The following is a 27,777-nucleotide window of genomic DNA, read 5'->3' as shown; positions in this document are numbered from 1 at the left end:
CCAGATGACAGCCACCTGGCCCCCTCTCTCCTAACCTCCACCATCCAACAAAGAACCTGTGTGTTGTTTCGTTGCAGTGTAGAGTTTCTTAGACAAAGTGATTTGCAAGTATAACCTCGTGTGTGTGTGTGTGTGTGTGTGTGTGTGTGTGTGTGTGTGTGTGTGTGTGTGTGTGTGTGTGTGTGTGTGTGTGTGTGTGTGTGTGTGTGTGTGTGTGTGTGTGTGTGTGTGTGTGTGTGTGTGTGTGTGTGTGTGTGTGTGTGGTGTTATTATGTCAATTTTGTAAATAGCTGTAAATAGTCTTGTCAAGTTGCAATTGTGTATTTTGTTCACCTTGTACATATTCTTCACTGCAGCAGCCTAGTACGCGTGAGAAGCCATTTTTGTTGATTAAGTTTCTCCTGTTTTTTGTTAGAAAGTTAGGTAAGTGGATTGTCTTTTGGTTGGTGTTTATTTTGTGTAGGAAAGCACAGGGACCAGTAGGGAGTTTTGTTTGTTGTTTTTTGGCATTGCTCACAGCTGAAGCAAATAAATGGCTGCTTAGCACTTTTAGAAGATATTGTGGTTTGTGTTTTTGCTTTGGTGGAGCGTGAGTGGGCCAATTTCTTGTTGCGTTCATACACGCCTAGACAAAGAACGTAACAAGGTGATGGATGAGCTTGTGCTTTCATGAATAAAAGAAATAAATATTGTCTCATGTCTCCTGTATGTGGTGTTAAATAGGCTTATACTGCTGTACTTTAATGTCTGTCATAAGGGTGGTAGTTCAAAAGCCATTAATTTTATGATGTGGGACTCACTGTGGAAAGTTTGAGAACCACTGATTTCGAGCTTTAAGAGTAAAGAAGGAGGGGGGGGGAACCCAAAACAAAGGCTTTTGAACCGGGAAACTGCAGAATAAGACGAAAATATTCCTGGGTTGTATTAAAGGATCTGGCTGCTGCTGCTGGCAGGAAGAGGACCCAAAAGCAGGACTTATGTAGATAAAGAAGGTAAACTAAAAGAGGCAGATTTATTGTGCTGTAGCAAATTTTCAAAGCCAAGAAAACAAAATGTGAAACTAGAAACTAAGAAGGGGAAACTAGGAGTGAGGATGGCGAGGAACACAGGAAAACCACAGCACATAAGACAACACTACAACAGACACAGGGCTTAAATACAAGGAGGAAACACATGGGGCGCACAGCAGGGAGAGGTTAACATAAAGAGACACAGAGGAAGGACTGAGGAGACAGAGTCGCCACATGTAGACATGAAAAATGTGAAACACAAGAAGACACAGAGACAGAAACTAAAGACTAAAATCTATAACATAAATACAAAACCATAAAAAGAACCAAAACCATGAATAACAACAAATCAAAGACTATTAACTCAAACCAGAAATTACACACAAAGACCCAGCACGATGACAAAAACGTACATTTCTAGATAATGAAAAAAACAGGAATTTCTGTCTCATTTAAGTTTTTTTTTACTAAATTACTTTGATGTGATATAAATGGCCGTGGGAGGAGGTCTTTATCTGTAGATAATATACTTAAAAGTCAAAATTTTCTGTGGTCAAATAAAACATTGATTAGTGGTCTGGTGACTTTAAACATACACAGCAACTGCAAAACAGACTGTAAACTCAGAGTCTGCAGGCTGCATGAACCATATTTCACTCTCACCCAGCACTTCAAGCTGTTACAGCAGACACAGTTTAACATTCACATGCAGACCTGATTGCTATTTGAGATTCATATGATACGATACTGGATTTGAACCACTGACAATCTGATGAAGATCCGATCCATCATGTGACGACCCACCTCCAAAAAACAACTCTAGTTTATTTAATCCAAAAGAAAAAATAAACAGTATTTTCATGCCTTTGTTGATAGCCATTATCCATGTGGTTACTATCTTGTGTTTTTAAACAGGTGATGAGCTTTAGCAGTAATTTTGGTTCTTGTTTGCGATGTTATTTTTCTCGTGGTTATCTACTGAACTAAAACACAAGCTTTTTAAATTGATTGAAGGGCCTAAATGACTGTTTGTGTGTCTGTGACAGGCCTGTGATTGACTGGTGAACCACCTTTAATTTGCCACACTGTTGTTATGTCAAAGCAGTGAAGTTCACACAGTATTTCTCAAGTATTTTTCTCTCCTCCTGAGGCCTTTTAGGAACTGAAACACCCTTCAGCATGTACAGTGAGGTTCATTTCTAATGTTTAGCACTCCAATAGCAGCAGACAATGGAAACAAATGTGCATGCTCATCATTTTGGGTGAAAAAGGGGAAAAAAAACTAACCAAGGTCTCATTTAAAGCATAGAGGAGTTTGGGCCTTCGCAGTTGCAGTGCCTGGAATACTTTGGAATAACTTGCCACTTGATATTCATAATTCAGAATCTATCCAGTCTTTCAAATTCTGTCTTAAAAGTCACTTTTTTATGTTAGCTTTAATCTGAGTTCAGTTTGAGATCTGGTTTGTTTTATGTTTGTTTTTATGTTAAATACATTGTATGTGCGTCATCTCACGTCTTGTTTTCTGTATTTGTTTTCTCTTGTTCATTAACTAACTAGTTTGTCAACTTTGTCGCTTTTAAATGTGCTATAGAAATAAAAGTGACACTGACTGATACAATACTGGTCTGCCCAGCTATTGGTTGGTAAAGTTATTTATGTAGTGTTCTCTTTGCCCGACTCTCCCCAGTTTAGTCCATGGTAACTGGACTGTGAACTCACAGAATGCAGGCTGCATGAACCATATTTTACTCTCACCTAACACTCAAAGCACTTTGCACTCCAAGCTGTAACAGCAGACACATTTTAACATTCACATGAATGCATACCTGATTGTTATTTGAGATACATATGATAAGATACTGGGATTGAACCTCTGTCAATCTGATGAATATCTGATCCATCATAAAAAACATGAAGAAGATATTGGAAAACAAAGGCCTCAAAAAAGCAACTCTTGTTTACTTAATCCAAAAAAGGGCATTTTCTTGCCCTTGTTTATAACCATTTTAGATATGTTTTCATTCTTAGTATTCAAATGGTTATTTGAATAGTTTAGTTATGTACTAAACTAAAACACGTACTTTTTACTTTGATTTAACAGCACGAATGACTGTTTGCCTCTCTGTAGTGAGCCTGTGATAGACTGATGAAACACAGCTTAATTACATTGGAGAGAAATGATTGTGTAATTTTCCATCCTGGCCTCTTGTGTATTGCGTCACACACTATAATCAAATAACAACAACAGTTCCCTCTCTGTCTGTCCTCTCAGCAGATAAACATTATCTCTTACAGTGTTTTCCCTCCTGTAACTAAAGGTCAAAGGTCAAGTGAAAGCCCGCATGTGCTGTGCATTACAGAAGCTCCTCTGCTTCCACCTACTGGCTGTTATTAAGCAGTGAATGATGTCTGTTCATAGCACTTACACTCACCGGCCACTTTATTATGTACATTTGATACTACTAAGCTGGACCCCTTTTACTTTAGGAGCTGCCTTTTTTCTTTGTAGTATACAGACAACAAGCTAGTGGAAATAATACAAAAGCATCACACAGAAGATTTATTGGCTGCACATCTGTGATGTAAATCTCGTTCCACGACGATCCCAAAGGTGCTCTGCTGGATTGAGGAAACCATTTTGACATGATTTGAGCTTTGTTACATGGTGTGTTGTGATAAAAAGTCATAGAAAACATGTCTCACAACACTACACCACCACCACCAGCCCGAAAATGGAGACTCGTGAGACCAGGCAACATTTTTCCAGTCTTCTAATGTCATCTTTTAGTGAGCCCATGTGAACTATAGCCTCAGTTTCTTCACAGCAGTGACTTCTACTTCCTCTTCTTGCCTGGAAGTTGAGGATCACAGTTATTTAGGCGATAACCTGGCTGATTGTGGCTCAAGAGTTGGAGTTCGTCTTGTAATCGGAAGGTTGCTGGTTCAAGCCCCGGCTCCGACAGTCTTGCAGCATAAACTTATTTTTTTGGACACTAAACAGACAAAATGGGGAACCGGTAACAGACAAGATAATGTTTGAAACTTATCCGAAACATTTCCATATCTAAACTCGTCCAGGCCTATTTACAATTGATCATAAGAGCAGCTTCAGCTGTTCCACTGGAACAATGTCTAACTGGCATCTGTGAAGCCCCACACTTACTTCAGTCCTTACTCTGTACTTCTAAATATCAGCTTTAAACTGAATTTATCATGTGAATTGTTGCATCATTTAACCCCATTACCTCACCTTCTTTTGAATATCAGATTTACCCCTGAGTAATTACAGTATTTTAGTAATAAATAAATAAAATTTGCCAGATCTGTGTCATGGTTGACCCAGGGAGCAGACTGAGACAGCACATACTGAATTTAAGAACTTTATTTTACAAAAGCAAAATTGTAAGTCATCATTATCCTTACTAAGTACTGGAGCTACATCATGACATTAAGGGGACATCAGGGAAACATCAGACATGATGGGCTTGGAGTATTGAGTGTAGGGAGACAAAGGAGTGATGGCTCAAAATGACACCTCCTGGCAGTTCTAAGTGATTAGCTCTAATGTTTGTAAGAACTTTCAGTGAGTACGATGTGATCAAAAACATCTGCAGGTACATTCAGTGTTGATATTTGACACATTTGAACCACAAGGTACAAAATAAACTGATTAATATAAACTGTGTGGACTCGCAAATTTTGAAGCCAGCATGATAACCTTATCCAACCGGTGATGTGGAGATCGAGCTTATTTAGATCTGATTAACATCAGTTCACTAAAAAAAATCCCCTGGAAAGATTAGAATTGTTGAAAGTTCAAAAAAAAAAGTTCAAATCTTTGTAGAAAAATAAATCCAGTATCATAGAATAAAACCAAAGATCAAGCCCTGTTTTCAGGTCCTGAACATGGAAGAGAGCAGCTGCCAGAGAATTCAACATTAATGAATCAATAGTACGGAAGCAGAGGAAGCAAGAAGAACGAGTTGAGTAAAGTTTGATTTTGATGGTGCAAACATTTCATCAACATTATTGTGTTTGTTGGGGAGAAAACTCACAAACACACAGTACAGCACTGCAGAGTCACACTGCTAGCGATCGAAGATTTAACACAATTTGAAAAGCTGAACACATTCTGTGCTGTACAGGAGACACGGCATGAGATTGATTGGCAATGCTATACAGCCAATCAGGACGCAGAACACAATGCGCTGTAAAAAATCAAAACAGCATGCAAAATTGCACTAGAAACATCTAGTGCAGTGAGGTGAACCGTGTTATAGCGAGGGACCACTGTATATAAAAGCAGTGTAGTGTGTTTATAGTGTATGTGTACAGAAAGGTGCAGATATGTTTAATGCTGAGTTGTGCTGTAATAGTCATCCTCAGTCAAAGAAGAGGCTGAAATCCAGGGAGTAGATTGTAACAGGTGGAGTTTATTTGCTCTCAGATTGATGCTACAGGGAGATATGGCATAGTGTAGGAGGATGTGGAGGGGTGATGTGGGCTGGTTCCTGTGTATATGTGCATGTAAATGTGTGTGGGTGTTGGTAGCTTGCAGAGAGCTTTATAAAGGGAGATGTAAGGTACCAGGATACAACGGTGCTCCAAAAATCAGACGACAGAAATAAAAACACAAATGAATCTGATTCATGAAGCTCCACATAAAACAGACTGTCAGTCTGAGCCACAGCCGCTTTGTGGTTCATGGTTCGATATCTGGCTGCTCCAGTTTGCATACCAGAGTATCTTTTTGCAAGATACTGGAGGACCTCAAGTAGCTCTACTGTGTTCATCAGGGCGTGAAGGAGTGGGAGTGAGAATGAATAGGTGAAACGATCCAACAAGAACTGTGAGTACTTAAATAACCCAAATGGCTGTGACACAGGCTTTTATATATAGAAGGAGAAAAATACAGAGAGGAAGCGGACGTGCTTTATTTGCTGTCACTGATAACAGATGAGAAAGGGCAGATTACTGAGAGGAACAAACAAGAAAATGTTTCTGCTTCGTCTGTTCTGTGAGTAAATTCTCTCTGGTTGTTTGAGTGTCTGTATTTTAGTCGGGTTATTATTGGAGCAGACGAGAAATTTAGATTGGACTGAATTTATCTTAAGAGCATCATGAGAACACAGAGCAGGTCTACAGAGGGACTCATACCATGTTACACAGTAAGAAGGAATCTCGTAGAAAATGTGGATTTACTTGAAATGTGCAGACAAGTTACACTCAGTCAGTTGTGGGTATGTTTGGTAACAAACTGATTGCAGAGGTTTAAAGTGATTGGTGAGTGTATGCAATAATAAATAAGCAATAAAATACAAGTGAAAGGAAATGATTGAGGAATGAAGGGTTGCCATTGTTGATGTATACTAACTGACCTCTATATTAGGTACGCCTGCTAAATCACTTGTTAGGACAAATATCATCACCCATAACCAGATGGCTGCCCCGGCCTGAGCCTGGTTTCACTGGAGGTTTCTTCCTGTTAAAACAAAGTTTTTAACCCCAACTGTTTCCAACTGCTTGCTCATAGGTTACTGATTGCTCTCTGTTACTGTAGCATCTTTACCTTACAACATAAAGCACCTCTTGTGAGGTTAGAGCACATGAACAGAATAATCTCACCAATGAGTCAAGTTGTGGCTCAGTCTGTGTGTGCTGTCTGTTAAACAGCGTCCAGTTTACATTTACAATCAATATTCTAATTTAAGATTATTAAAATATGTCTTTATTACTGAATTATTGAATTCTGTGTTAATATGAACAAAACATTAAAGTCATTTCCAGCTTTAACACCAAAGGCTCAGGAAGTAGAGCAGGTAGTACCAATCGGGCTGCTCCAGTCTGCACGTCACACTGCACGATATTGAACCCTGACTCACTCCTGGTAACACAGGAGTAACTCCTCGAAGTGTTAAATTGTGTAAATGTTAGTTATAAAGCTTTAAATATGTAATATATTAGGATGCAAATCAGTGGGGGGTTTTTTTTTCCAAAGTTGATGTGATTGAAGTAGAATAAAGTGTGTCGGTATGGAGTGGTTAATACCTGCAGCAGAGAAAAAGCTCACTGATGCTTTTGGTTTATTAAAGTCCCATCCTGTGTTGTCCAAAACCACAGAAAAAGCTGTCAAAATAATAATTACGTTGTAAAATTTTTCACAATGTTAGTTTTTTAAAATTAATATTATTATTTTTTTATTATTTAAATAATTCTCAGGGATTTTTAGGAAGAGTCAATTATACTAGAAAGAAAAGCAGTGAGTATCTTCATGTTAATAGATAAGGAAAGCTGCACATGTAACCAGTGAATCAGTACTGTGTGTGTTGATTCACAGGACGTTCCTTAACGGCCACATAGAAAATCTGATTCATCTGACTCTCGACAGAACATGAAGTAAACCTTAATAGGTTATACAGTTCATAGTGTCTTTACCTTGCATTTGAAAAAAAAAAAAACAACAACAACAACAACAACCTCCATGTGAATAGGAAAACATAAGAAAACAGGCTGAACTTAACTGGGCCTCAAAATTCCCCACATCCACACATTTGTGCCTGTTAGCACCGAACACCTTCAGAGTTGCTCTGAAAGCACCAGAGCTGCATGATAGATTTGCTTGATGTTAATACAGGAATGTGGATAAATAGTTGTGTGTGCACTGATTCCTTCGGCCGTTTTGCCTGTGAAGCTATCGTTCTCTAACACTTACTTACTTATTTACTTATGCCTAATAAACCTCCTGCTGTATAGGCCATCAGCATCTTCCACAGTGCTCCGTGTTCTCTCTGTGTTGGAGTTCTCTTCATCGTGTATTCTTTGGCCTCCCTTCCTGGGTCTGTGTCAGGTCTTATCTGTCTGCTGTTGCCTGGTTTCCACAGCGTACGTCTTACTCATCTCCATCTTTTTCTTCCTTCATCTTGTCCTTTTAACACATCCTGTGTAAAAAAATAAAAACCCACTTGTGTTGAGTTTAATGTTCCTTAGTTACCTTTAGAAGAACAAAATTGCTTTCTTCTCACTGACTCAGTGAACTGTTTTATTTCTCTTCAGTTCTAATTCCAGTGCTGAGCTGCACAGCAAAGCAAGGTCAGTAACCTTAGTTATTTATTTATTATATTTATAAATAGTTTTGTTTTTTCAAATACGTTAAATTGTCAAGATTGATATGCATTGTTTTAGTGGAAGTTTCCAATGTAAAATTGCTGGAAGTAGCTAAATGAATTTAAAGGGTTCACAATCTGACAGCTGCTCTCGTAGCCCTCACAACACACATGTGCTTTCACTTTTTGATTTTCCCTAAATAATTTTGTGATATTATTAATTATTTTAAGACATTGTCATTGATCATCTTAATTTTATTTTAACACTTCACAGCTCGTCTGACTGTGAGTCCCAGCAGCTCTCAGCTCTATAAAGGAGACTTTGTGTCTCTGAGCTGTGAGGAGGACGACAGCTCTGCTGGATGGACTCTGAGGAGAAACACAAGTAAAAAACAGAGGACTCAGTGTGGAGTTGTCTGGGGAAAAAAGCATAGCTCTTCCTGTAAAATCACCGATCTCTTTACATGGGACAGTGGGGTTTACTGGTGTGAGTCCAGAGAGGGTCCCATCAGTAACATGGTTAACCTGACAGTCACTGGTAAGCTGAGTGTGTGGAGTTAGTGTTGATGAAGCTGTGTGTAAATGGATGAAATGCTGTAGTTTGTCTCTGTGTTGAGGTGGATCAGTGATCCTGCAGAGTCCTGTCCTCCCTGTGATGGAGGGAGATGACGTCACTCTGCTCTGTAAAACAAAGACCACTCCCTCCAACCTCCCAGCTGCTTTCTATAAAGATGGCTCCCTCATCAGGAAGCAGCCTACAGGTCACATGACCATCCAGCATGTTTCCAGGTCTGATGAAGGCCTCTACAAGTGTGACATCAGTGGTCATGGAGAGTCTCCATCCAGCTGGATCACTGTCACAGGTGACACACTCACCTGTCTGTGTTTCTGCAGGTTTCAACATTCACAATGTGTCGACAACTTAATGACTGTGTTTGCTTTATTTTAGACAAACACACCACCTCACCTCCACCTACATCCACACCTCCACCTACATCAGCCTCCATTACTACAAGCACTCCTGCTTATTCCTCGTTCCTTCTCTGTGTGTTATTTCCTGTTGGAGCAGTCTGTGTTTTGGTTCTACTGGTGTTACTGGTTCTGAGACAACATTTTCAGAGGAAACTTGAAGGTAAGACTCAGAATTATTACTTGATAACTTCATGGAAATTTCTTTATAATATTATTTATAAACAAGGTGTTTGTAAATAAAAACAACTGTTTTCTTGAATTAAGTCCTCATTAAGACTTTTGGTACATTTTTGGGGGAAAGGTGAAGATGGCAGATAAGAGATACAGTGATCTCAACATATCACATCACCAATAACACTGATCAAATGGATCAGGGGTAGTGTTTTCATGTCTGTTTCTAGATGTACAATATGCTTATATGTGAGTTTAAAAAAAACATAAAAATTACTGTTTTAAGGCTAAGACTTAATCTTTAAGATTAAAGAGTTTCATGCAAACAAAGAATTTTGATTACATTCAGTGCTTTTACACAAAAAAGTCAGCAGGCATTCTTAGTTTGCTACGACATGAGTAACCCCAGCAGAGGTTAGGGAATTGTTGGAATGCTGCTATGCAAGGACCCTGACGGAATCGGTTATATGAATAGGATAAGGGACCTATGGAATATTCAATACCCAACAACCGGCCAATAACCTGACCACATGGAAGCTCCACTTGGGCATCCTAACAGCTAAGATGAAGAGGCACATGGGTCAATACATGAATGGGGCACAGAAAGGGACTGACAAGAATACCAGAGGTGCAAAACACCAGCTACTGGTAGACCGAGCAGTCAGCCAAGACTGCAAGACTAGGCTGACCAACCTGTGCACTGCCTGGAATGATTACAAGAAGACCTATGACTCAATGCCCCACAGCTGGATCCTGGAATGCCTGGAACTATACAAGATCAAAAGAGGCCTTAGAGCCTTCATCAGGAACTCAATGGGAATGTGGCGAACAACACTAGAGGCCAACATCAAGCCCATAGAACAAGTCACCATCAAATGTGGGATCTACCAAGGAGATGGTCTGTCCCCGCTGATGTTCTACATAGGCCTGAACCCTCTAAGTGAGATCATTAACAAGACTGGCTACGGATTAGACTACGAAATTGAGCAGTTGTTAGCCACCTTCTGTACATGGATCACATCAAGCTGTATGCCAAGAGTGAACGAGACAATTATTCAGTGATCCACACCACCAGGATATACATCAATGACACTGTAATGTTGTTCGGACTGGAGAAATATAGTCGGATGAAAACAAAGACAGGGAATGTAGTCAGAACTGAGGGGACTGAACTACCAGAAGGCAACATTGCAGACACTGAGGACAGGTACAAGTACCTGGGGATCTCACAGGCAAATGGGAACCATGAAGAGGCCGCTAGGAAAGCTGAAACCACCAAGTACCTGTAGAGGGTCAGGCAAGTCCTGAAGAATCATCTGACCAGTAAGAACAAGATCCGGGCTATCAACATCTGCACCCTGCCTGTAATCAGGCACAGGAACAAGCTCTGAGCACAAGATCCATAGAGGCTGGGGTCTATCACACCAGGCAAGACCCCAGGTGCAGGCTGTGTAAAGATGCCCCTGAGACAATCCAGCACATAACAGCAGCATAACTGCTTCTTTTCCATTCATTGCATACATAACCAAGTGACCGGCATAGTAAACAGGAACATCTGTGCTGAATGTGGCCTAACCAACTGGATATAGTGATGGTAGACAAACAGAAGAAAACAGCTGTAGTGATAGATGTAGTGGTTCCGATTGACAGCAACATCAGGAAGAAGGAACACGAGAAGCTTGAGAAATACCAAGGGCTCAGAGAAGAGCTCGAGAGGATGTGGAGGGTGAAGGTAACGGTGGTCCCCGTGGTAATCGGAGCACTAGGTGCGGTGACTCCCAAGCTAGGTGAGCGGCTCCAGCAGGTCCCGGGAACAACATCGAAGATCTCTGTCCAGAAGAGCGCAGTCCTGGGAACAGCTAAGATACTGCGCAGGACCCTCTGGTAGAGGAGCCGAGCTTGAATGGAATATTTATTTATTTATTTATTTATATGTAGCCCTCATTTACTCAATATCATTATTTTGGGTTTGGGTTCTTTTTCTAGTATACTCTCGTACGATATTTTTAAATTAACTTCTCTTTTGTTTCTGGGATCAATGAAGCTTATTCCTTAACAGTAGCACTACACACTAAAATGAACAACAGTGTCTAACGGTGCAGTAAAGCATGTCATACACATTGTAAAGTAAACCAATGTAACCCTCCTTTAATTGACTAAAATAATGAAAACAATAAAATAATAAAGTATTCAGGCAAAGTAAAACACACACAGCAATTTACCAGCTGTACACAGAATCTTCTCATATACAGTGCAACCCACCAGTGATAAAACAATTATAGTCCCAAACTAAACCTAAAGCCGGCAGAAATACACCCTACGTTGCAGGCCTGTATTGCTCCAGTATAAATCTAAAACGATCTCCAAACCGGAAGTTCTTCACTCAACGAGCAAAAAGAAATAAACTCAGTACCTTGTGAAACTTGCAATTCCCACCAGATTAATCCAGGCAACAGGTTGTCTTCAGCTCCTTCAGAAACACTCCGCTCTGAATGCAGTAGATGATGAGATGAGGTCCATGATCTCCACGTGCTCCACAAGCTACCTGTTTTAGCTTCCCACATTGCCAGAGGTACTCAGAGTGACGCGGGCACTCAGAGTGACTATCTGGGGTCTGTCTGTCGCTATCCAGTTCGGTAACGATCCTCTGCAGCTTTTTACGTCCCACAACTTTAGCGAAACGGCAGTCTACAGTAGTCCTTATTAGCGAATGGCTGGGTTAGCCTCACTTTAACTCAAGGCGTGCACGGCCGCAGTAAACAAAACACACAGTCCAGCAGCTTCACGCCGAAACTTTACATGTCATGTCACTAGCTTACCAACACTGTGACTTCTCTTTCCGAAAAGTCAAAACACACTTACTACTAGTACTTAAAAACAAGCTAACTTCTCCGGATGCTCCGTAGTGGTGGGCGGATCGATCCAAATATCGATAGTATCGATCCCAAGTCGGGATCGGTATCGGATTGATACTAGCCTGGTTAGATCGATTGTTTACTTTGAGTTCTGCTTGTTTGCTACGCTGTGCTTTCGGCAAAAACGAAACAGCCAGGTCGCTGGACTCGCCGCTCCTGTGACAGCGGAGAGCAGGCACACTTTGCTCCCCCCCCCCCCCCTTCTTATGTTTCAGTGTTGCGCTGACACGTCATGTAACTTAGACACTTTGGGGGTTGTTGTTTACATATTAATAATATATATTGTTTTTGTTGGTGTATAGAATGTTAATTGCCATTTTTGTATTATAGTTTATCAACAGTATTTGTTTTAATTTGTTTACTGGTTTGCGTGCACTTAAGATTAAAAAAGAAAAGAAAAAAAAAAGATCGCCACCACGGCAGACCCGGTGGCATTTTCATGCTTCGCGCATCATTTATTCTTACAATAATCCCACGGTTCCTGTAATAGTACATTCAACGGCTGCAGCTCTCCCGCTGGCAGCCGTACATATCACCACCACCAAACCTGCAGCATCGCAGAACACGCCCTGCCACATACCCCCATCGCCCACTTCACCCCACCCGCGAACAGGCGAGGGAATCGGCCCGGACCGTCGGCGCCCCATGTCCCGGCCCAGCGACGGGGAAGTGTCCACTCTGGCGGTCGCCCACGCCTCCAGTGGAAGCCCGGGAGCTGGCCTGATGGCCACCCATATGGCAAGCAGAGGCAGCGGAGCAGGAGTGGAAGTGAGCCGGGGCTCAGAGGCAGCTGGGCAGACGGCCGAAGCGGACAGCATGCCGCCCTCAGACAGGACCCCGCGCACCTCGACCTCCATCTCCAGCTTGGCAGGTCCCGCTGGCGCGCCAGCCTCCGGCTGACCCCGAGCCCCGCGCTGTCCACCCTTACAGTGATCACACGGTTGCTGTAACAGTAGCCTACATTAAACGGCTGCAGCCCTCCTGCTGCCAGCTGTACACATCAACACCAAAAACAACAACAGCACAAGCAGCGCACAGGTTTTAAGCCGATGAGGCATGATTGTAGATGCAATGAAGGTAAGATTCCAGTTTCCAGTAGCAAAGCACCGAAAGAAGTTGCATGTTACAGATACATTAAGGGGAATGAGAGTAAGGATATAAGCATAGGTGACACAGGTGAGTCCATCTCACCAGCAGCAGCATCGCAGACCACAGCCGCCACAATAATAAAGCATTTTTTATTTAATTATAAATTAATTATTTCTCCTAATTATGTCCTGGATTTTAAGTAATAAATAATACAAAAGGAAAAATCACAAAAAGCACTTAAGGTCATGAAAATTAATTGCGATTTAGCAATTCAATGAGGCATCCACCTTATTTATTGAAAAGTATCGGTATCGGTATTGGTATCGGCGATACTGGCCCGTATTTACTTGGTATCGGATCGATACCAAAATATGCAGTATCGCACACCACTAATGCTCCGTGTAACTCACGCACCACCACCCTGTGTCCTCGCGCTCTCTTTTTTTCTTCTCCCCCCTGTGTTACCTTCACAGACCATATCCCCGTAGGAAATCACAGTTTTCACAAGCAATTCACAAGAAAAGAAAGATAACTTATTTTAAACAATGCAAACATGTTTTTAATCATTTTATATAAACTTTCATCTTTTTAATATACAACAAATTTAACAAATGAATTTAACTCTTTGGTATTTATATTCTCAGAGTCAGACTTTACTTATCTTTTACTATTCATGCATCTTTTTAACCCGGGTTACATATATATATATTTAAATCCCCCACTCACCCCTGCGGGCAGTCTATCCTTCAAGCTCGGGTCCTCTACCAGAGGGTCCTGTGCAGTATCTGAGCTGTTCCTATCTGAGGAGAGTGAGAGTGCAGAAAGACATAAATATGACAGACACCCATAAATGAAGCAGCATCTGGCAGCAGATACTAAGAGGAGGAGCCCCCAGCTGAAATTTCATTGGCCCTTACAGGCGAAGAAGATTTGAATGATCCTGCAGGGAAAGCTTTTTAACCAGGGACTGTAGAAAACAGTCATTGTCAATATCATTGTTTTCAACTGACAACTGATTAGACTCTATGTTTTGAGGAGTTCGTTCACAAGTCATAAATCCCTACTTACCCACAGCTCTCATGTGGCTGAAGTCTGACAAACATTAAATCTTGAGGCCCAGCACCCACGGTACTGCAGGCAAAAGAAGGGCGATTCTCTTTTATCGGCTGTAACAAAAGCAAATTTAATGTAATTAAATTAAATGTAATTTAAGTCCCGGTGTGTAAATTTTAGCTAAAAGCTCATATAAACCACTTGTACAACTGCCAAACACAGCAAAAACATCAAAAGGTTAAGAGAGCAGTTACGTCATTTTGCTAAATGTTGGTAAACAAACACAAGTCACTTATTGATAAATAGCTGAATAAGAAAGAAGAGCATGTATAGGTGTAGCTATTGCAGTATACAGTGTGTTAAGTGGATGAGTTGTAATAATCCACTTAACAAAGCATCACTCAAAAGCTGAGATCTCACAGATTCCAAAACTGCAAGTTTCATCCAACTCCGAACAAAATTCACCGAACCAGCCGTAAAAACAGACCACAAATATGTACAGCGTTCCATGAAATATAACGTAAAATCGAACTTACCGTGTCTGTATTTTCCAACGTATAAACGTCCATTTGGGAAGTTCAATCCTTTCTGCTGTTCAGTAGCTAAATTTTTTTTTAATCTGACAGACGATGGCAAAATGTGGCAAATTGCAAAACACCTGTCTATATATTCGTTAAAAGTGCTGTAAACTTTCACTGTTTTACTCCAGAAGGATAAGTCGTTTGCTCAGACAATGTTCATATGTCGATTACTGGTTTTCTGGAGTTAAATGTCAACCGGAGCATATTTTCAAAGTGATTATATGCAGTAAAACCAAAAAATAGGCAACAAGGAACATTTGGAGCAAAACATTTGGCCACATTTAGGAGTTACAGTCAAGTGTAATCTGCATGTACACAAAGAAATAAAAAGGAAATACAACTTAGAATGAACACTGTACATGCTGTTGGATGATGCTGGACTAATACTTGGCCCCTCTTTGAATACTGTCGCCCCTTGATGTCCCCATACTCAGAAAAATCCTAGATCCACTACTGGTTTGTTCACATGTTGCTGCATAGTTGAAGGTCTTCATTAAACCATTGCAAAAAGGTGCATAACATTAATTTAAAGCATGTCAAAATTCTTCTTACTGTCAACATTTGGTGAATGTAAGACAGAAATCAGTCTTTAACACACCGAGACAAGTTTACATTCACACCTAAAGCCAAGTAAGAACCAGCATTTAACAAATTTCACAATATTAATGGTGTTGTGTGTTTTAAATTGTGCATGTAAAACTCCAGCAACTACTTCCTCCTGTTGTTTCCTCTGAACACGTCTGTAGATAATCTTCACAGTGTTGATGATAGTGTCTGTATAGTCTATACAGTGTGAGTTGTTCTTCCGCTGTTAATTGTGAATGACAAAAAAAGAAACAAAAAACAAGCGGTTGGTGTTTCTCTGTAACAAATTAAATGACCACAGAGCTTCTGAAAGCGGCTGAATCTTCTCATAATGATACACGGGAAATAATAGTGTTTCTTTTTTAAACACAAAGTCTATATACTGACTGAACTTTTACATAAATGCTGTCATGTTCTCTCTGTGTGTTTCATTGTAACACATTGTGTACAATCTACACATCAGTGAGAAGAGACAGCATGAGTTTTAAACAAACAGACATCAGACTAAACAGGTGCTTTTTTCAAAGGAAATTAAGTCTACTTCTTACTTCTAAGTGAAAAGATACATTATTAGTTACTAACAAACAGATGAGACAAGTCTTTTAATGTATTTTCAATAAGAAATCAATAGATGGTCAAATGATTTGTATATAACAAGAGAATAGAACTCTTTAATGACTCTTTCTCCATTAAATAGACACAGTGTCAATGACGTTGTGAGGGTGCTGGGGAGCACCTCCCTCACTAAGTGATGTACGCACTCACAGTGTCTGATAAGAAGTTTTGATTTTGTTATGCTTTTGTTTTGAAGTCCATTAACCTCTCTCTCTCTCTCTCTCTCTCTCTCCCTTGAAGTCAACTTCCTGAAGGCCTTAGTCATGGAGTGCACACATGATTATGGCCTAATGATGTTCACCTGAAAGGAGTTTTCCAATCACCCACTGATAGTGGGTTGAACCATCTGATGAGAGCTGAGGGGGTAGTGGGTTGAATTTTCAGTTTGATTTGATTTAGTTAGTTGGGATATTGTTTAGCTGGGGGTGTTTTGTAATCAGATATTTGTGAGGTGTGTCAAAATCACGTGCTTTTTCTGTATGACAGAGTGCTGATGATAGTGTGTATATAGTGTAACAAAGTGTGGGTCTATGTGGTACTTTGCAGTAAAATGTGTTTTCTTCTGGTGTTAATGATGAATCACCAGAAACAACAGGTGGGTGTTTGTCTGAGACAGATGAAGCAACCACAGGGCTTCTGAGACATGTTGGCAGTTTCTAAGAAATCTTTTCATGATCGTCTTCTTTTAACACACATCCTGAATACTGACAGCACTTTTGTAAGCTTCACTGTGCACTGATGACCTCTGTATATGTTTTATTGTGCAGGGTGTGATCCAGCTACGGTCTATTTATCAGTGAGAGCAGACAACATCAATCGTCGAGAAACAGACATCAGACCAAACAGGCCCAGAGGTACAGCTGCTCTTTACTTGGTAAAAAGAAATCAAGCATGTTCTTAAAAAAACATAATGTGAACAAGAACGAATGTGTAGTCAGAAAAGCACTTGTGTCCTTTATTTAAGTGTAAATGGTTTTACACACAGGACATGTACAATTTGTGCAAATATTGTTTGTGTTTAAAACAGACTCACCTATTCTTGATGCAGCCGTTCATACTCACCGCACAATTACACAGCATGAACTTGTAGTATTTAATTTTTCAGATCAGGTTTACTGTACTTGTAGCTTAAAACTTTCACCGGTTGTGAATATGCAGCAATACGTAAATAGTAAAATAACAGTGTTTTCCCTCAGACACACAACTAGTATCTAAAGTCCTTTAAAGTCAACAGTGTTTTTTGTTTCTAAGAAATCTTTTCATGATCTTCTTCTTTTAACACACATCCTGAATACTGACAGCACTTTTATAAGCTTCACTATCTGCACTGATGACCTCTGTATGTGTTTTATTGTGCAGGCTGTGATCCAGCTACAATCTACTCATCAGTGAGAAGAGACAAGATCACTCATGGACAAAGAGACATCAGACCAAACAGGCACAGAGGTACAGCTGCTCTTTATTCAAAGGAAATCAAGTCTACTTCCATCTGTTCTGTGTTATTTAGCCTAACCACAGCTCTGTGGCTAGCTACCACATTGCTTTACAGGTATAGTAGATAGACATACTTCACTGAACCTCCTATTGTTACTAATATTAAGTTAATTTAGTTAAGTTAATGAAATACTTCATGTTTTAGTTTTTTCACAAATACTTCAGACAGGACATCGTTTATAAGCAAACCTGTAACTCAGCTAAACCTCATAAATCATCTATGTCATCGATGTCTGGATGTTAAACTTTATCGTAACATGTGGGTGAACAACCACGCTGATCGCTTTATTGATGCTGAAAGAATTTGGATTGTAACTCTAAAGCAGGAGTGGGGAACTCCAGGCCTCGAGGGCCGGTGTCCTGCAGGTTTTAGATCTCACCCTCGGTCATCAAACCTGAATCAAATGATTAGCCATTTAAATCAGCTGTGTTGGATCAAGAAAACATCTAAAACCTGCAGGACACCGGCCCTCGAGGCCTGGAGTTCCCCACTCCTGCTATAAAGTGTTTTTTTGTTTTGGGAAGGAAAATCTGTATTTTATGGTTTTATCAAGAAGTTTTTAAAATGAAATCCAACAAAATCAAACATAATTCATAGTCTGGAAAATAAATGGTTGCCTGAGGTCCCGTCACACAGAAATGGTAAATAATGTTTATTATAAATGCTTCGTATTATCTAATAATGACCAAAAAGTTGACTAAATCTCTTGCTGTGGGCTGTGGGTAAGTTGATTTGCTGAATGATTATGTTGAAGATAAATCTTCATGAAATGGTCTCATTGTTATTAACAGCACATGACAATATAAGAAATGAAGCTCAGGCCGGGCTCTCAGGGTTTATGCTCATATTTAATGGTTTGTGAGACCAACATTAGCATTCAGTGTGAGCACAGGAAGTCATGTGAACTTTGTGAAACGGTTTAAAGTGAAGGCAGGTGAAAGTATAAAACCACAGGCTGTCAAAAAGGAGGCCGGAGTTCACTGCCTACTCGTTCTTCACTCTTAACCAATTCTGCTTAATTCTCTTTAATCTCTTTTATTAAACAATCTGCTTTTCCCATTCTCATTCTCTGTTGCCTCTACGTGCGAATGGAAAAAAAGCACTGTATATGTGTGTTTTACCCATATTCTATCGCAATATTTCATTTTCTTATCATTGCCTAACATTGTACCAGTATTACCGTGAACGGTATAACATGGCTCAGCCCTACTGCAAAGCTTAGTGAAGAACTTACAACTTGAAAATATCCATGAGAGCAGGCTCAACAAACCTGCACACATCTAAAGAACTGCTCATCTGTCCCTGCAGCTGGAGGAGAGCTTGCCCTCACTCCTCCAGCTCCCATCCACTGACTCTGGTAAAGTGTCCTGTGCTGTACATTTGCAGCAGCATCTACTGCAGCCCAAACCAAACTCTCGTTCACACTAAAACCTTATTTGTGACAGTTTGGCTGTAAAACTTTTATTAAAAGTTTGTTGTTTCCTTGCTAAAGATCTGTTCTAAAAATAACCTTTACTGATCTTAACTGTGACTGGTCTCTTACTGTTTGAACTGTTTGTGTTTTCAGAGTTTCCATCTGACCAAAATGGCATCTACTCATGAAGTAATCCACCAGTCCAACCACTGGAATCCAGCTGCTGGTCCACACAGGCACTCAGACTAGATTTTTATATATTCTGTTTGATCTTCTCATTAAACATATTCATATAACACATATTATAACTAATATTTGAATGTAATGTAATGCAGTGTATGGAAAACACTCAGTAACTGGCAGGACGGTGCTGCCCTCCCCACAGCAGTGATCTCTGCAGATCTCTGTAAGAAACTTTGGTCTCACTTGTTCTTCTTGTGCGGTTCTGTGGGTTTCACAAATATTACATTAGAAAAATGTGAGTCGTTGTGGCTGATTAAGATCTGAATAAAACCATAACCACAGATTAAAAGCAGCATGAGCATCACTGGAAACTTTTAAAACTTAAAGAGTTTTAAGAGATAAAGAGAGAAATCTCAGTTCATATGGTCCAGCCGAGCTTTAAAAGAAATGAATGTGTGTTTATCAATGTAAAATCTGCAGTCTTTATGTGTTTATGTACAGGGGAGCAGGAGCAGTAAGTTACTGTAAAAGTATCTTTAAGTCAATCACAATGATGATAATAATATTAATAATAACTTTATTTATAAAGCGCTTTCAAGCAAAGTGCTGTACAGCTATTTGGTAATAAAAACATAAATAAATAAAAGTGATACATAGCAATACAAGTTAAAAACACAATACAAGTTAAAAACAATAAGAATTTAAAAACTAAACGGCACAGAATTAAGACATGTAGGGTAGGGTGAACAAGGGGGGTCTTCAACTTAGCTTTAAAAACCTCCACAGAGCATGCCTGCCTAATATCTTGAGGGATGTTGTTCCACAAAAGTGGGGCATGAAAAGAAAAAGCACACTCTCCAATGGTCTTTTTTCTGACTTTAGAAACACTGTGTTGAATAAAAGTTTTGAGTTATGCTTATGATGAGATTTGAGAAATAATTTGCTTTGTCTGTAGGGGCCACCGTAGGGTCCAGCAAATCAGATTACATATGTACACACACTCATGTTTATGTCAGTGTACCATCGAAAGTACAAAATATAAACCTGGATGTTTAGGAAGAGGGAGACGTTTTAGGAGCGACAGCGAGAGAGAGAGAGAGAGCTGTTCTGTTGAATGCAGAACAGCTGATTGTTCTGTAAATAGTTTGAAAAGGTTATAAAAAAATAACAAATAACTTTATTTGCAAAACTTGTGCGTAGGATTTTAAAATTGATAATTCATATTTGCATTTAAAGTTATGAAATATGATTCATTAAACATGTTTGTGGATGTTACAGTAAAAATATAACCTTTTCTATTCGGATTTTGTTTTTTTGTCTGATTTTAGATCAATTGTGTTAATACAGTATCTCAAAATGAAAACATGACTGTAAATTCAGACACGTGAGGTTGTGCTAAAAAGGATGATACCAAACAAGGCAAAGTAAATAGTTTTTAAAGGTGAAATATAGAGGTAAAATCAAAAGTAGTTAAAAATGGCCAATTATACCCTGGACCCCAGAGGGTTAAAGATTTTTCAAAGTAACACAATAGTTATTTTTCAAGTAATCAATTACTTTTAGAATCTTGTAACTCAGTTACTAACCCAGTTACTTTTTGAAGAACTAATTAGTAACTATAATTAAGTACTTTTTCAAAGTAACTTGCCCAACACTGCTTATTACCAAGGGCATAAATTTGGCATGGACGGAAGGGACGTGTCCCCACCAATATCCAGCGATTATTGAATTGTCCCCACCAATAATTTGATCTCTTCGAGTAAAGAAAAACAAACCCGATAGAAAGAAAAAAATGATCTGTCAACGTCTCATTCACCCAGCGGTGCAGAAAGAGTTAATTATGTTCTCTACTGGAGTCCTACCTCATGTGACAAATATGGCCAATGTGATTGGCTGTGCCTTTCAGGGAGCTCTGTTTAGTGTTAGCAGCAGCAAGCCTGCGCTGCAAGGAGGAGAGGAGGATGGCAGCAAAAAGGAAGAACCTGGATATAAGAAAGTATTTTTCAAAGAAACCTGTAAGTCACTTAAAGCCAAGTTCACTCATAAAATGTGTCCGTCTTAATAACGTTACAGGCTATGCTAGGCCATACATGCCAACACTCCCGATTTTTCCAGGAGAATACTGATTTTCAGTGCCCCTCCCGAAAATCTCCCAGAGTCACCATTCTCCCCAATTTCTCCTGATTTTCCACCCGGACAACAAAATTGAAAAACCATATCCCAGATCGGCCCAGCCAGTTCCAGTTTCCAACAATGGCTACTACACTGCAGCTACTTAGTTTTAATATTACTGTTATTACTCTTTCTGTCGCAAAATATTTTCAGGCGAGAATGTAGCTGTGTAAACTTCAAATATCTGTGTTATTGTACTTACATTATAATCAATCAGCTTCCTTTTGTCCACTTAAAATATGTTTTCAGAACTATTTTTGCATTTGTTGCAATTTCAGCTGTCCTCTTGGCCATACTACTCTTAAAAGAGACATTTTTAATACATTTTTTTTTATGTATTTGACATATGTTTCACATATTATAGACCAACAAGTTATTTATAGCAGTTTAAATACAAGCAATCATTTTTTGGCACAACACCTGGTCCTCAGGTGGACGCAGCCCCTGAATTTGGACACCCCCAGCCTGTTTCTGGCTGGACAATAATAATGGTGACATTTAACTTATTTTATCCGATAAATAAACACACACACACACACACACACACACACACACACACACACACGTAAAACGTAAAAAATATGCCAGCAGTTCATCTCAGCTAACGAGAGGAGCAGGCATGTGTTTGGCTCCTTCACATAGTGGACATTGAGTTGTTGTGTGGGGCACCAGTAGTCCATGTCTGTTGCTGTAACTGTAGTTCATGTTTAGAATAAAAATCCCAGCTCACTGATTTGATCGGGGCAATAGTGCCTAAAATGTTGCATCATTTTGCTGAGAGATCTTTTACTTTGTGGTAATCTTAGATGAGTAGTTTTATTGACAAAACCAGCAGGTCATTCAGTGTTCCCTTAGTGCTAATGTGTAAGAGATGTTGGTGTACTATAACTGAAGTAATGTTAAGTCCTTAAAGTCATATTCTTTTATTGTCATGACTGTATTTGAAGCTTTTTTTTTATTTTTGTATGATACCTGATTTATATGGAATATGGCTGAAGTAAACTAAAGTCTAAAATACTTAGTCATTTGTTTAATAGTAATTTAAAATTATATAATTCACATATAAAACTATGAATTGTAATTTTAAATGGTTTAAAAGCATGTAGAATAGCATATGTAGGCAAGTATATTTCTCCTTTTTTATCAAGAAGCAAAGACAAAAAGTAAAAAAAAAAAAAGAAGAAACAGGACGGGGTTCGATGGTTGAATCATCCGTCCCCACCAATGCCAAAACCAAATCTACACCTTTGCTCATTACGCACCTGGATGCATGACGTGAACACAGCAGACGACCTGACAAGGAATGACTAAAAACACAGAATAAATACACACAGGATGCTAATGAGGGAAGTGGGAACACATGGGGAAACAGCTGACACACATGAACATAACGACGTCACAAGGGGAGAGTAAAACTAAACACAGGAACACAGGACCTCTTCAAAATAAAACAGGAAACATAATGAGACGCAGACATGAGAACATGAACTTGACAACATAAGACACACAGACATGAAACACATGAAGGGCAAAGGAGACTTCACAGGGGTTGAAAACACAAGGGAACTAATATGCAAATGAACTTAGATAACCTAATCAACTCAAACATAAACCATAAACATCAAAATAAACAAAAACTCAAAACGCTGGGTCAAAAGACCCAGGATCGTGACAGTCCCACAGACTATCACCTAAAAAAATAAACAAAATGTTATTCTAAAATGTGCAGCAATTTAATTTAAGTTTCTTTTAAAATTAATTTTTTTAATTATATTAAATTTAAGTCAAATGGAAGTGTTTCTAAAGTCATATACTGTAATGATATTTACATTATGAAAAGCTGAGTTTTACATATAAAATAAATTGACCAAAATCAACTCAAAATACTCTCACACACGACAGAACCTCCCCTTTTCCTCGCTGGCTCCGTTTCTCTGAATAGAATGATCAGTTGTTTTCTATCTGTCACTGTCAAAACACTCCACAAATCCCGCGAAGGCTTCACTTCCTTATAAACTACTGAATCGCTTACGTTCCCAATGAAGCTTCGGACGTCACTGATTACGTGACTCTGGCCAAACGAATCAAGCCTCGACACAGTGCTTCTGAAGCAGTGTGTTGGGGGGTTTTTTGGCACGCGCACCGGAGCGTCAGCTTCAAGAGGGCCATCACTAGTGCCAGGGATTTGAGGGAAATGTGTCAGAAAGACTCAGCTCTCTCTCTTTGTGGTCTCTCAAAAAGAGATACCTTTTTGTGAAAGAGACCACACTTCTCTTACAAAGAGGTCTCTCGGGAAGGCACAGTAAGCATACCTCCTCTTTCCCAGCAGCACTCCAAGTAACAGTCCTTAAAAAAAGAAAAGCAAAAGGACTGTAGAGGCATAAATCAGTTGCTCTGCTAACATCTGTTTTTTATTTTATTTTATTTTACTTTTATCGACTGACTTTAAATGAGCCCACGCCCACTCCATCCTTCCCAGTAACTCCTCCCAAGGAAACATTAAAATAAAGGAGCTGTTCTCAGAGTCAGTGAATAGACACACGAACCCAAAGGTCTAAACATCTGGAAAGTCCTGGAGGAAGAGAATGGCTGGACCCATCTGGATTCTGCTTTCTGCGTGCCTGCTGGGTTGCACCTCTCAAAGTAAGCTATGGTCTGTGTACCAACTTTAATCAGTCTGCATGAAGTTGTAGGCTGTAATCAGTAATAAAAGTTTTAAGTGGAGTTTGTTCCATTATCTCAAGTGTACAATTACAATTCAACCACACAAACCTGGAGTAAGTCAAAGTTAACTAAAAATGGAATTTAGGAATTTAGGAGTTACAGACATTTTTATACACAGTCCCTCATTTTTCGATGGAGGACTGTGTATAAAAGTCGATTTATGGCCAGGTGACGTCTGCTCCCTTGTTATTTCATGACAAATGAAGCAGACATTGATTCAAAGTGTTGAAAAGGGACTTCATAGTGAGCTCAGCGGCACGAAAAAACAGTGCACAGCTGCAGACTTTTTCCATAGTTGAGACAAACGACTTCACAAAGTCTAACAAAGTCAAAAATGCTCATGAGGAAGGAGGAGTATTATTATTAAGTCTAAAACCAAAAGATGCAGTTTATAATGGTAATACAGTCAAATTAAACCCTGTTTTAAATTCTTGAGGATGTTTCTTGGTTGTGAACTTTGAGTGTTCCTGACTTGTTTAGTTGTTCAGATCAGAGAAATAATTCTGTTTATTTAATCAGGCATTTTAGATGTCTTCTTTGATTTGTCGAACTGGTCAGTGGATTTTTTTTAAACAATCTAATCTAAACACTCTCAAATTGTGAATTTTTTGCACGATTTATTAATAATATTTTTTTTCACTCCTCAACATAGGAGAAACTTTTAAGAGCTTCAGGAAAAACACATACTTTTTACCAGTTAAACTAGTAAATTTAGGGGAAATTCCCTGGATTGTCATTGAAAGACATTGTATTGTCCCAAATGCTGCTCCCCAAGTGTTAACTGTACAGTCCATGTTCAATGATCCTGATGCTTTCTGTAGAAGTAAACAGCTGTTTGAAACCTTCAACCTCTCTGCTCTGTATAGTTTCTCTTTCAGACCAGAAACACATCACAGCTGAGTCTGGACAGGACGTCATTCTGACATGTCGAGCTCCAAAATACAACGGTCAAACTTTGCTGTGGAGCAGAGCTGACCTGGGAGATGAATATGTCCTTTTGTATCGAGACGAGGTGTTTGTTACAGACAACCAGCATCCATCTTTTATGAACCGGGTGGATCTACAGGACAAACAGATGAAGGATGGAGAGGTGTCTTTGATTCTGAAGGATGTGACAACTGCTGATGCTGGGATATACGAGATCCATATAAGTCCAAGAACAAAGCGCAGGAGGAGAGCTAATCTGGGCGGGGAGCCCATCTGCAGCATCTACCTGAGAGTTGATCCTCCAGGTGAGTGAGTAGAGTTGAGTGTGTGTGTGATCAGAGGTGAAGCTGCTTCCTGGTTGTTGATGTTTGTTTCTAAAGATGTTGTTGATGAGACTTTGTAGAAAGCAGCTGGCTCTGAGTGATGTGATCAGAGTGCAGTAGATAATGTCTGACAGCAGTTTGAAGAGGAAATGGATTCTGTTCTGTTCTTCACTCATCACCTACCTGACAGCTGACACCTCACACCTGTTTCTCACCTGCAGGTCAGACAGGAGGAGGCAGAGAGGATGGAGGGAAGAAGGGTGTAGGGAAGGAGACAGGATCTCTTGGACTGATCGTTGGTGTGGTAGTTGCTGCTGCCCTCGTTGTTGCTGTTGCTGGATTTGTGATCTACAGAAAACATAAAAAGGCAAAAGAAGTTGGTCTGTTCTCGTCCAAATATCTCAGACCTCTTATCATTAAACAGTCTCCTGCTGTTGTTCCCACTTCCCAGCGTTGTCAGTGAACAGACACAGCAGGAAACTTCACAATGAAACTGATTTGTGAAATGTCACCGACAATTAAAACTCTTTGTTAAGAACACAGAGTATCTTTTTATAGTGTAATGGAGTTTAACTGTTGACCTAGTGTGTGAGAGCAAAGAAAACAGAGAATTTTGCTGTTTTATCATTTATTATCCAGTTATTGCTTCATCCAGATCACACCATATAATTCTGATTCTGAATCACTTTAACTAATCTCTCAGCATTATTACAATATTCTGCTCTTTACACTGGATGTCTTTGCTGCAGTGTTCAAATATTCAGCTTTGTTTTACAACCTGTGCCTGTGCAGATATTATTTAGCAGTGACCTGCAGTTGTTCAGAAGCTCTAACTTGAACAAAAACACGGTGCTTCTGTTTTTAATGTGATAACTGCTGATTAGAGTCTGAAACTTGAACTTGATACACTTGAAGCTTTGCTGTCAAACAGCCTGATGGAGACAACGTGGAAATCGCTTCAGTTTGTTAACAGATTAAAGTAAAATTAATTAACTCAACTGACTCAACCATCACTCTTGGTTTGTGTTCAGCAGCAGAAATGTGAATTTCAGAGATCAGAAGATTAGAATCAACAATAAGAACTTTTATACATTTTAATAATAATAATAATAATAAGACGTTTTATTTATAGGCGCCTTTAAGACCCTCAAGGTCACCTTACAATAGCACAAAAACAAAGTTCTCTTAAAACAGACAAATACTCAGTTTACACTATGGTAACATTAGAGCTGGGCTTTAACATTAATGTACTCCCTCAGCACTGAATCTATATGGCACTTAAAGCTTCAGCAAAAGTTACCATGCTGATTTATCCAGGTAAAGTCACAGCCGCTTTCCTGGTACTGAAAACTGACTTTAAGCTAAGACAAAATTTGCCAACCGATTAACCTCGCTCTGTAGTACGCTCCTCAGCTGAACTAAGATAATAACAAATAAATAAAACAATTTCAACACTCATTATTGATACCAAGATTGTTTACATGGACTTTTCTCCATTCATTTTGGGTTTGTCATTTTCAAAGAGGAAGCTCAGGCAGCCTCGTTGGGCTTAAAAGGATAAACTTTAATCACTGAACTTTTGGAATAGGTGTTGGGACGAAACTCCATTAATTATATATGTACCATGTGTGTTTTGGCAGTGCCAGGAGCTCTGCCATCTACTGTCATCTACAAGTATTGTATTGTACACAGGTATGAATAGACTCATGAGCCACAAAAGATTGAAATGCAACTTGATCGACATTATTAATTTAAGGAAAATATGAATCTAATGAGGACTTATGAACAACTGCTGTAGTCTGATCCTGTGACGTGTCTCTTTCATTGCTTGTTGTTTAGTAAAAAAAAATGCTTGCATGTAAAACTCATAATCACAATAAAAGAATAAAAGCAGAAATGTGAAAATCATCTTCATCACTGCTGTTTCTGTTCTGGTTTCTTTCTTACTGAAGAAGAAGATCTTTGTGCATTTTTGAACATCAAACATTCATTTCATTGTGACACATCTTTACCCTGCTATAAAAATCAGGTATATAATCAGGCTTCATGTCAGTCGTCCACAGAATAAAGTCCTGATGTGTTTATGTTTGTCTGTTTCTTTCAGGTTGAATTTAGCTCATCACCCTGTAACATTTAATGCTGCATGGGTGCACTCTGCAGCTCTGGCTGTTGCTGAGTGCAGTTTGTGACTGAGTGTGTAACAGTAAAAAGAGTGTTTAATTTTCTGACTTTTGCACGGTGAATTTGACCATTATTCCTGCTATTAGAAGAATCTCTTTCAACCTTCAAACAGACTCATTTTGTTCATCTTTAAGAATGTTTTAGTGCACGAGTCCCGATTTTGTATGTTAAAAACCACGTTGTCAGTGTCACAATGACCTATTAACACTCAGGACTCACCCACATGGCACCAAGTGAACACCGTGCATTTATTTATAGGGA

The 27,777-nt window shown here is 39.4% G+C and overlaps 1 protein-coding gene and 1 long non-coding RNA gene across 2 annotated transcripts; both read left to right on the top strand.

Annotated features, from left to right (window-relative positions):
• Positions 1-13,891: 13,891 nt before the first annotated feature.
• Positions 13,892-19,836, top strand: LOC109200022 (uncharacterized). Its single transcript, XR_003217828.1, has 4 exons — positions 13,892-16,692; positions 16,865-16,951; positions 17,457-17,543; positions 19,160-19,836. It is a non-coding gene; the product is annotated as an uncharacterized LOC109200022 (long non-coding RNA).
• A 3,955-nt stretch (positions 19,837-23,791) lies between these two features.
• On the top strand, positions 23,792-27,232 carry LOC109200019 (uncharacterized). The gene is made up of 3 exons (XM_019355393.1): positions 23,792-24,004; positions 24,952-25,317; positions 25,557-27,232. The coding sequence occupies exons 1-3, from the start codon at positions 23,947-23,949 to the stop codon at positions 25,796-25,798; spliced, it is 666 nt and encodes a 221-aa protein (XP_019210938.1). The 5' UTR covers positions 23,792-23,946; the 3' UTR covers positions 25,799-27,232.
• The last annotated feature ends 545 nt before the right edge of the window (positions 27,233-27,777 follow it).

Source organism: Oreochromis niloticus, unplaced genomic scaffold (assembly GCF_001858045.2).
Source record: "Oreochromis niloticus isolate F11D_XX unplaced genomic scaffold, O_niloticus_UMD_NMBU tig00002581_pilon, whole genome shotgun sequence".
In the NCBI taxonomy this organism is placed as follows: Eukaryota; Metazoa; Chordata; class Actinopteri; order Cichliformes; family Cichlidae; genus Oreochromis; species Oreochromis niloticus.
Note: the sequence above shows the minus strand (reverse complement) of the source record. Positions and strands in the feature narration are given on the sequence as shown.